This window comes from Populus alba, chromosome 18 (genome assembly GCF_005239225.2).
Source record: "Populus alba chromosome 18, ASM523922v2, whole genome shotgun sequence".
In the NCBI taxonomy this organism is placed as follows: Eukaryota; Viridiplantae; Streptophyta; class Magnoliopsida; order Malpighiales; family Salicaceae; genus Populus; species Populus alba.
In genome coordinates this window covers 4,725,823-4,736,786 of record NC_133301.1, presented here as the reverse complement: position 1 = coordinate 4,736,786, position 10,964 = coordinate 4,725,823, and the positions used below count along the sequence as shown (strand labels likewise).

At 34.8% G+C, this 10,964-nt stretch overlaps 1 protein-coding gene across 1 annotated transcript; it reads left to right on the top strand.

Annotated features, from left to right (window-relative positions):
• Positions 1-2,444: 2,444 nt before the first annotated feature.
• On the top strand, positions 2,445-7,532 carry LOC118046041 (polyadenylate-binding protein-interacting protein 7). The gene is made up of 6 exons (XM_035054804.2): positions 2,445-2,656; positions 3,359-4,265; positions 4,992-5,448; positions 5,549-5,619; positions 6,271-6,395; positions 6,848-7,532. Exons 2-6 carry the CDS (start codon positions 3,417-3,419, stop codon positions 7,149-7,151), a joined length of 1,806 nt encoding a protein of 601 aa, XP_034910695.1. The 5' UTR covers positions 2,445-2,656; positions 3,359-3,416; the 3' UTR covers positions 7,152-7,532.
• Positions 7,533-10,964: the final 3,432 nt, after the last annotated feature.

Below are 10,964 nucleotides of genomic sequence, written 5' to 3'. Positions count from 1 at the left end.
GAGACAAACGAAGACAACTGGTGTTGAAGCTTCTGTGCTCAGCCAATGGTTGCTTTCCTTCTCTGTTCGTTTTCTCTCCTTTTGCTGATGCTTTCTCTCAAGATGACAAGGGAGACAGCGATGAAAACGTGCTATGCTGGTTGAGTTCACGCCCCTGCCTCTGTTTTATTTTTTTACTTTTAACAGTAGTGTTCTGCTTTCTTTTTTCTTTTCGTTCCTCTCATTTCTGTTTCTGCCTAGCTTCCCTTCTCTTTTTTTCCGTCTTTTCTCCCTTGTTTTCTTTTTTTCCTCTCTTTTTTCTGCTCTCCTTTTGCTCTCCTTTTCTTTTCACAGTAACGAACATAAACTTCTTCTGTTCTCTACGTTTTTACTCCCTGCCTCTCTTGCATTTTTCTCTTTTGTCTTTGGCTGTTTTTCCTGCTCTTTTCTCTTCGTTTTCTCTTTTTTTTTGTGCTCTTTTTTTGTTGCCGTCTTCCTTCCTTTTTTAGGTCAGCAGAGGCATAGTATATATAGTCTATACACAACTCTTATTAGGAAAGATTCAATGCATTAATCTAGGATGCAAATCCTAGCTGATTTGCAGCCAAATAATACAAATGAGGAAACTACAATATTCTTATTGATTATGTGCTGATTCTAGTGATTTCTTTCCAACATTAACACATCATCCCAACCATCTATGTTAGGGATAAAATCCCAACCATTAAATGATGGTGAGGTTATTCTCTTTATGGCATTTTGCAGCTGTCAAAGGCTGCTGTCTCCTATGAATTATAGCTGCACAAAAACGTGATTTTCCTCATTCGGTGTGGTAGAAATCCCGTCATTTATGATGATCTAGCTCCCTCTCTAGCTTCCAATATCCTTCTTTAATTAAAATACTCATTTTAGCACTTTTCGATTCAGTCCTTGGTCCAAAAAAAATCCTTCGAATCAGTCTCGCAAACTTAGGCTATATCCTTCCCGTGGCAGAATTTCTGCCTTCACGTTGGATATTCAAATGGAAATATCTTGAACTTCTAATATCGAAATCAAGTGATTCAAAAGCCCAAATTCATCTACGTGTATAGGACTACAACTTTGATGAAGGAGTCGGAGTGAGATAAAATCCTTTTATAGAACAGAATCTAGCAGTAATTTGGTTGGTCAAAAGGGATCTCCGGATCTAACTCAAAAACTGATGAATGCCGAGAATCCTGATATGACTGAGAGTATGAACTAAGAACAAAAATTAGGCCAAAAATAGAGTTTTTTTAGTGCAGACTCGGGTCAATATCCTTCTCGTGGCAGAATTCTCTACCTTCACGCTAGATATTCAAACGGGAACATCTTGAGCCTCTGATATAGGAATCAAGTGATTCAAAAGCTCAAATTCATCTACGCGTCTAGGACTACAACTTTGATGAAGGAGTCAAAGTGAGATAAAATCTTTTTACATAACAGAAACTGACAGTAATCTAGTTGGTCAAAAAGGTGTTTGATCTGATAATGCTGAGAACATGTAATGAGTGACAGAATATACCTAGGATGGTTAGATATCGTATGAAACTGAGTCAAAATCAGAGCATAAGTTGGAATAAAAAATTGCGACAACAGCAGAACCATTTTTTAGTGCAAATTCTGAAGGATTTATTCAACCTCAAAAACAAGATAACGAATGAATGAATTTAGCATTCTAGTCAATCTAAGAAACCTGATGATTTTGATAGCAAAGAGGAAGGATAAAGAGAGCAGAAAACAGCTCAAACAGGGTTTTGAAAAAAAATATTTCTTTTTCTTTTTTTATCAATTTTTCCAACAAACATGAGCTACACTCGGTTCAAAACGGGTATACATCGTCTCTAGCCCTTGGGGTCCAAAATTGAGTAACAACATATTTATTACTACATTCACTAAATAAAGAAAGATAAAAAAAAAAATATACCACTTTTAAATTACAAAATACTAGGTAGCATAGTTTGAAAAAAAAAAGGCTACATTAAATCAAATAACACCTGAAATTCTGAATCTTCGAGTATCAATTATTAACAAACATTTAAACCACGTAAATAATTTATTTGCGGGCGAATTGAGAAAATTAGGAGTAACAATAACTTGTCCAAAAAAAGGGCTAGTGCTAAACTTTTCCCAATCCCAATCCCAATCCCAAACTAATAATTAATTTATTAGAAATAATAAATAAATCAAAGGGTCAGTACTCAATAACTCAGCAAGAGAAGAATGGATAGAGAGAGAGAGAGATAGAGATAGGAAGGTCAAATCGAGTGGCGAAGGGTTTTTTATAATTATTTACGTGGTTGTGGTTCTTTGCTGTCTTTGCTACTGTGTGTGTCTATATATATATATATATATATATATATATATATATATTGCTATCTTTATTCTATTATATATAATAATAATAATAATAATAATAATAAAAATAAAAATAAAAATAACAACTGAGATAGAGAATAAAAAGAATAGAGGGAGAAGGGGAGCCGGAAGATAAATTCTTTGTAGAATAGATAGACACGATAACAGGAGAGAAAGAAAGGGCGAAAAAATAAAAAGAAAAACCACCAAAATTTCTGAAATAGCTATAATTAATTCTCTTATCATCATCGGATCTTATCTTCTGTTTTTCTAATGGATCCATTTGATTTGATTCGCAAAGGTATATATATTTGTATGCTTCTCTTTGTCTTTGACTCTTACAATAGATCTTTCTTCTTCTTTAGGTTTTAGTTATTTAGTGTTCGAGATCTTTAAGGATTGACTGTGTAGGTTTTGGTGATTGATTTGTAACTGTTGCTGTTATTCGTTTTTTGTGAAAATAACTTTATGGGGTTTTGATTTAATTATTCTTTGTATGTTTTTGGGTTTAAATTGAGGTAAATTGTTTGTGTTTTATGAGCTGTAACCTACTATTTAATCAATTATGGGTTTTGAAGAGTTGTTTTGTACTACTGGGTCCTATTTTGTACAATTGACTCGCTGTTTTACTGAAAATATTTGTTTTTTATTCACACGGTATGCATTTTGTGCTGATTCGTTGATGTTTCAGAGCATTCAATTGAGCTTCAACTGGGGAGAAAATGATTTGAATATTGTAGTGAAATATCTGCTCTATTTACACTATATATTTAGTGTAATTGTAAAAGCTGAATACTGAAAATGGGTATGCTAAAGTTGCTTCATTTAGGATAATTTTCAATTGAGATATGCCTGTTGGAGATCTTGGTATCCTTTTCAGGCAGGGGTTGTTGAGGTCAGCTGTGGCCAGGACTGGATTGTATGCATGTGGGTGTGTCATGGGATTTGTACTTCTTTTTGTATGTTTGACTGATAAGTATAATTAAATGAAAATGTTTTACAGGTTTTGGATAAAGCCTACTGCAACTCAGGAGGGTTATTCTTTGTATCAGTCTCTTTTTATGCATGTAGACTTCCTTTTCTTTTTTCTTTCTTTCCATTTTAGTAAAGAAATGAACTTATCCAAGAAAGGTTCTTTAACCAACGATACAAAGCTTAGTCTTCCAAACAAGGCAACAACCTTGAACCCAAATGCTGCAGAGTTTGTTCCCTTTTCCCTCAGATTATCCACTTCTCCATCTGGAAGTACCTCAAACACGACAGATGCTGCAACAAAACTCGCTACTTCTGGAACTGTAGGGAAATCAGTTCTTGATCGATCAGAATCATCTATTTCTAATGCTTCTGATGACGAGGCCCATCAATTCTGGCGCCACCAGCTCCCAGATGATATCACCCCTGATTTTAAGGTCATGAGTGAAGATGAGTCTCAGGGACTTGGAGGGCTCTCTTTAGCAGGCCTGTCTTTACATGACAGCAGTGAAGTGCCGAGATTCCATGCCTCCTCCAGAAGTGGATATGTCTTGACTGAGCAGCAGGAACCGTCACCACATCATATCAATGGTAGCAACTTCAGTGAAAATATGAGATATGCTGTTGCTTCATATGGGGAAGATCCTACTTCAGCAAGTTTTTTGAACTTGCCAACTAAGCCCTGGGAAAAGCAAATTGCTAATAGTGATCAACTTCTTAGCAATGGTAGGGAGGTACATCCATACAATGGAAATTCTAGCCATGGGTTCAGAAGTGAAATATTAGGTGAGCATGCAATAGTGGATGATACTGAAATAAACCCTTTGGAGTTTTTGGCTTCACAATTCCCTGGGTTTGCTGCTGAAAGCCTGGCGGAAGTTTATTTTGCAAATGCCTGTGACTTAAGTCTCACTATTGAGATGCTCACTCAGTTAGAGGTGAACTCCTTTTTTCTCGTCTCCAATCACATTTAATTTGGCCGGATCACATTTTGCCAATGCTTTTACAAAGATGTATTATCTTAATGCATTGTCAAAAGGATGTGCCTGCACGTGCTTTGCTTAACTGCAAGATATATTTTTATTTCGTTTCTGTATTTCCATTAATTCTCTTGAAATTTTCAATCCAAACTGTCCATATTTCCCACAACTTTTATTTATTGGAATAAATACAGTGGAAACAGTCCTTTTGCTGCCCATCCAAGAATTTTGTGGAGATGCAGTGCCTCTGCTATTTGGTTGGATGCTAACTTTGGTGACCAATGCCTCTTATGCCTTGTTTTGGCAGGGAAGAGTTTGCTCCCCTGAGAGTTTTTGGTGACCCAATGGGACTATAGCTTATGTGTAACCTCAAATTGTTAAGACACTCTGCCTGGTAACAGGGGGTTAGTCCATTTGTTTTGGTCTTTTCCTCCTATTGATGATCTGAGGTTTCTTTTGTTAATGTGCAATATCCATTGCAATAGTTGTGTAAATGTGGTTTGGTAGGAGCTCCAGTCCTTGACCTCAAGGATAACATATTTTCTTATATTCCATGAAGTAGCTAAAACCCCTCATCCCATTTGTGAATGATTCTGCAGATCAGAGTTGCATTTTTTGGTGTATGCACCTTTGCCTTGCTTTGTATATTTAGCTGTTATGTTACATGTTGTCTTCTATTTGTAGCTCCAAGTTGATGGTGGTTTCAATCAGACTACGAACTCGAAGACTTTGTCAGCTCCTGCTCCCAATCTCAGTGCACTGGACTTTCCAGCACTTACCGTGCCAGATAATCAGAATGGTCCTTCAAAATATGCTGGAGATGATCTTCAGCAAGCTGGCATTCCTTATCGATCTTCTAACAAAGACAACATGCTTGTATTCAAGTCTGGTGCTTCCTTTTCATCTAGAGGTGCTGGGGATTTTGCATCAGCTGTCAGGAAATTGGCTTCTCAAGATTCTAGTTTGTGGAACCATGACAGAAATGGTTCTGCTGATTCAACTGTTGGCTCAAGCAGAAGTTCCCATGTTTTGGCTAGTGCTTATAGTGGTGGTCATGGGAGAGGCATTTATGCAGATAGGTCGCAAAGTCGTGGGTCAGGTCAAGCAGCTCCTGTCTGGCTTGAAACTGGAGAAGCAGTGGGTAATATTCCTTGGTCAACACAATTACTTAGTTTATGAACCTTTTTAATGAGGGAATGCCCTTCCTGTGTATATTTCCATTAACATTGTTGAGATGGCAGCAAGCATGTATTCTGAGATGCGGGAAGAAGCTCGTGATCATGCACGTTTAAGGAATGTATACCTTGAACAGGTATATCCTCAAGATTTGTTTGCTATTACACTGTTTAAACTTTTCTTGTTCTGACCATCAAGGTGTTTCATGATCAAACCATGATCAAAATTGGCTTGAGAAAGATGTATGGGTCATCATAACTCATAAGGAGGTATATGGACTGGTGATTGCCCTTTATAGTGCAGAAATCAGGATTATAATTTATTCAAGCCACCTAGATGACCTCCAAACCCACCATGTCCTCCTCTTAAGTCTCAAGTGGGATTGAAATTAAACTCAACTGAATTCCAAGTTGAACAGTAAGCTATTGGTTGATCCTAAGGTGAAAATTAAATAACAGAATCTAGAACAAGCTACAGTTGTACATGCATGCCTAGGATCGAGAACAAATCAAGTTGCACGGGCAAGCATGCATGCTATCAGCCTAAAACATGCTGGGTAAGCACGTGTTGCTGATAGATTTGCTTCTAAATATTTTGCTAATGTACTGCTGCAGTGGATATTTTACTAGATTATTATGCAGCAAATTTGATGCATGCTGACCACAGAGACCAAGAATGTGCAATGCTCCAATCTTTATTCATTATTTGATTTTTTTGTCATATGCCAGCATAATATTAAAAAAAAAAATCAAATCATAAAGCTGTAATGGTTTTCATCTTACAACAGGCACGCCAAGCTTACCTCATTGGAAATAAGGCTCTGGCGAAGGAATTGAGTGCCAAAGGACAACTGCACAATATGCATATGAAGGAAGCTCATGGAAAAGCTCAAGAATCCATTTATCGCCAGAGGTTTGTCAATTCTTGTTGCTGTGTGTTTCCGCCATGACAAGTTGATGTGTTGGGATCAATGGAGGATAGGTTTTTCCTTTCTTCCCCCTTTCCCTCTTCTGATCATCTGCTTTAGCATTAGCTGTGACATGCTGATGCCTCATGTCCAACAAATGCTTTTCTCCTCCTCTTTTTTTTAATTCCTCCAAGTAAATGATGTTGTGCTTGTCTGTTTAGATCATTTCATTTTCTAAAATCATTTTGCCCTCCATTTTCCATTTCTTCCTTGATTGCATTCTTGGTTGTGGGGACCTGTTTTTTCAAGCAGCATCAGCAATGTCTGCTGTGAAGAGCCATGACTAGAAATTCTCGTTTTTGTGTTCCCTAATTCTGAGACCTTGGAGGTTTTTTTTTTTGGTAAGCTAATAGTTGGTTTTTGTTCTCTCTGACTCTCTGCCTGAACTTTTTTCCAGGAATCCAGCTAGTCTAGAGATGCAGGGAACTGGGAGAGGGCATGAACGAATGATAGACCTTCATGGGCTGCATGTAACTGAAGCCATTCATGTGCTAAAGCACGAGTTGAGTATTCTGAGGAGCACAGCACGGGCAGCAGATCAGCGTTTGCAGGTTTATATATGTGTTGGAACAGGCCATCACACTAGGGGTGCTCGCACTCCCGCAAGACTTCCAGTTGCTGTACAGCGGTACCTGCTCGAAGAAGAGGGCCTTGACTACACTGAACCACAGCCAGGGCTGCTTCGAGTAGTGATGTACTGAACCAGCGTCACAGCAGCATGATGAGGTATAGGAGTTTTTTGACACAATGCAAAACCCAAGCCATAGTCATCAAATCATTCTTGTATCTGTATATGGAAGATATTGAAGAGAAAGTAGTTGAAAGCCTGAAAAAATAAAAAAAGAGAAAAAATGTGAAGTTAGGGAAAAGGTAAAGAAAGGGAGCAGAAGTGTATCATTAAGGTGTTAACAGGTTGACAGCAGAATTACGTTTTGGTAGCGATCAGGGAACCTACATGAGCCGAACTTTTGCAGCTCGTTGCATTTTGTTAATTTTGTAACTTATTTTTCTGTCACAGTTTTTTTTTTTTCCCAGATGTAACTGATAGAATTGAATTACATGATAGTGCAATTCGTCAAGTATGACTAATGTGTGATGGCTGCAAAATTTTGGATTATAATCTGGGATAGATTAGTACTGATTATCGGTTAAAATGGGTGAAAGGGGTTTCAGTTGTGGTGACGTTAAAACTGTTTGGTCTGCTGGTGACAGTCACTGCATGAACCAGCTTTCCAAATGGATTGCGCTTCTGAAATTGAGCTGTAGCACAGTAACACTGTAAAATTCTTTCCTGTTGGAGCTTGGAAGACGAAGTGGAACTGTGGCCGTGCACGGTCTCCAATAAACTCAAAGCATTAGTAACATATATAAGCTTCTTAGCGGGAGCGTTTTTTGTGTCAAATATATATCATGTTACTTTTTCTATTATTTTGTACAGAAAAAAAAAAAATTAAATTAGTATAATTAGATATACAAGGAAAATTTCAAATTTACTTTCATAATATAAAAACAAATTAAGATATTTCCTCTTTACATCTAAGATGTAATGTAGATAGGCAAGTACGAGAGACAGCAAAAAAAAAAAAAAAAAAAGAGTTAATACATACATATATACATACATACATATATATAAAAAGTGCATTTTAAAAGTGTATTTAACTTATAAAAATATAAAATCAAATTCCCCTCATTTTATTATATATAGGAGAATTGAATTTATATGTAGGTTTGCAAGCAATCTAAAATCTTAGGACTATGAGATCCCCTGAGATTTGGGATGTTTTGGCTTTGAAATCTCAAATGACTTTCTTCAAAGAATCTCAAACATTCCTGTACCAAATACCCTTTAAAATGATTTGGATTAAACTTTGATTTTCTTTAACCTATATATATATATATATATATGCGCGCGTGCGCGTGTATGTGCCTGTGGTTTAAATAAGAATCTCAAGCTTTTTAGAGGAGCCTAATTGAAAGAACTATAATTACAAGGATGAAAGTAAAGGAGCCTGCAATATAAGGATGAAATCTCACTTTTCAAAAATTTTGGGGAGGCCATGGCAGCATGTCTCCCTTAAAGCGAGCCTAGGGCAGCCCCCGGACAGTCTTGTTAATGGGGAAAGCAAGATAGTTTTTGATTATTATTCTCGTATAGAAGGGATACAAAAATGAAAATAAAGAATACAAGATAGAATATAAAACGAAGATGGAGATAAAATAATGTTTAGTAATGATGTATAAGATAGAGTGCATGTTTCTGTATTTTGTTTGGTTGATAAAGGATAATACAAAATAAAATATAAAAAGTTTATTTTATTAGTAATATATATTATTATCAAACTTATATATTTTTAAAAAAAAAATTAGATTTTTTTTTCTATTTGAATTTGTATTGAATGTTAAAATTAATAATTCTATAATAACTCTAGTTATAAAACTCGGATAGACATGACAAGTTGCCATAGAACTTAGACAATCCAGGGCCTTGACCAATCCAAGTTTTTTTTTTTTTTCTTTCAATCAAGTAAGGATTAACTTGGTTTTACCTGGTAAAAATTCAGGTCGACTCATGACCCGATTAACACCTGAGTCAAAAACTTGTTAGGTTTTTTTTTTTAACATATTTTTGGTCAAAACAAAGTTGTTTTAATCCTTAAAAAAAAAAAAACATGAGGTTGACATTCTTGACCAGTAACTTGGGCCATGTCTTGAGCCTAACACTTAAATTGGGTTGTAAAAACTATTATAATAATATTTTTATCATTATATGTCTTAGTTTCACAAGTTTGGAATTAAAAGTTTTTTTAAAAAGGTATTTTAGAGATAAAAAATAAAAAATACTTAGTTTCACAAGTTTGGAATTAAAAGTTTTTTAAAAAGATATTTTAGAGATAAAAAAAAATAAAAAATATTGTTTGTGGAGACATGTCTTCTGAGTGTGTTTGGTATTGCGGTAGCTGTTGTGGTTGTGGTTTAAAAAAAATGTTTTATAAAAAGTACTTTTAGTTGGGTTGGTTTGAAAAAATAGGTGTTTGGTTAAAACTGTGGTTGAAATTGAAGTTGAAGAAAAAGTAGTTTAATGTGTTTAGTTAAGAGTGCTTTTAAAATTGAGGTTATAAAATAATTTTAAAAATATATATTAATACTGATGATTTTTAATTTAAATATTGTGGATTTAATTATTGCTATTATATCATGAAATAAATCATACTTTATATAAAATATTTTTTATTATTCCATGAAACCATTTATAATTTCATTACGTACGAAATACATTCAACAAAAAACACCGTTGATTGAATAAAATATTATCAGGTATAAAATTCACTTTAAACTAGTTTTTTTTTTTTTAAAAAAATAACACACTTAAAAAAAAAAAGGGTCCCGTGAACAGGCAAGTGAAAAAAAAGCATGAAATTGTTGCTTCTCTTTTCCTGCGTTTTTTAACGCAGAAATTAAGTGGGGCCCAATGAACAGTAAATGAATTTTTTCCTTAACCAAACGGTTGCGCACTGCGTTTTAAATAAAACGCAGCCGCAGAGCCAAACGGGCTCAATATATTTCATATTTAAAAATATAAAAATTCACTCTAAAATTATTTGAGCGACATATTTATTTCATGTTTCTGTATTTTTTGACCAAATACATTTTTATCTTTATTATTTTTATTTTTATTTTGTTCTAAAATAATAACCAAACTCTATCTAATAGCTCTAAAGAGATTCATGAACATCTTTATATTTGGGCTAAAATTAATTTTGATGGATTTGATTATTTATTTGTTTTAATTTTCTTAAAGAAATATATGACTCATGTTAATATTATTTGAAAATTATATATTAACTAATTTTGCAACAATAAAAATTCCCTTTGTACATATTTTCTTCTTGTTTTTTTATTAATTTAATTACAAATTAGAAAACACATTATACTATATTTTAAAAGGTGTTTTAAGAAAAATATTGTGCAAGTATTATGAATATAAATTCATTGCACTATGGACTACATTGTAAACATAGAATGTTTTTTGTATTATGAATGATACCGTAGCACCAAAGGACGTTATTTTTTCTATTTTTTAATAAAAAAATGCTGTTAGGTTTACCTTGCAGCCAAATCCAAGTAAAAACATTTTGCAGGTACTGTATACATAGTATTTACACTATGAACCACAATGTAGATATACAATGTTTGCACTATGGACGATAATATAACAATAGAGAGCATTGTTTTTGCTATTTTTTAGTCAAAAAATACTTCTAGGTCTGGCTACCTAGCCAAACCCACTAACATTTAGGTGTGGTAGGTAAGACAATTGAGTTTGGTGGCTTAGCCAAACCAATAGCCTTGTGTTTGGTGGCCTAGCAGACCTAATAGCCTTGCCTGCCAGACCTAAGGATATTGGGTCTCGCCCCGTGGTTAAATCCAAGACTAATGAGTTTGGCTAGGCAACCCTACCCAATGATATTAGGTCTGACATTCTTCCCAGACTTAAAGCTTCTTGGATCCAACTA

What these genes read in the sequence shown, in the direction of transcription:
- LOC118046041 (XM_035054804.2), top strand. Translation starts at nt 3,417, where the DNA reads ATGCATGTAGACTTCCTTTTCTTTTTTCTTTCTTTCCATTTTAGTAAA. An exon ending in AGATGCTCACTCAGTTAGAG is followed by an intron (nt 4,266 to 4,991) that starts GTGAACTCCTTT and finishes TTCTATTTGTAG; the next exon opens with CTCCAAGTTGATGGTGGTTT. An exon ending in GGAATGTATACCTTGAACAG is followed by an intron (nt 5,620 to 6,270) that starts GTATATCCTCAA and finishes ATCTTACAACAG; the next exon opens with GCACGCCAAGCTTACCTCAT.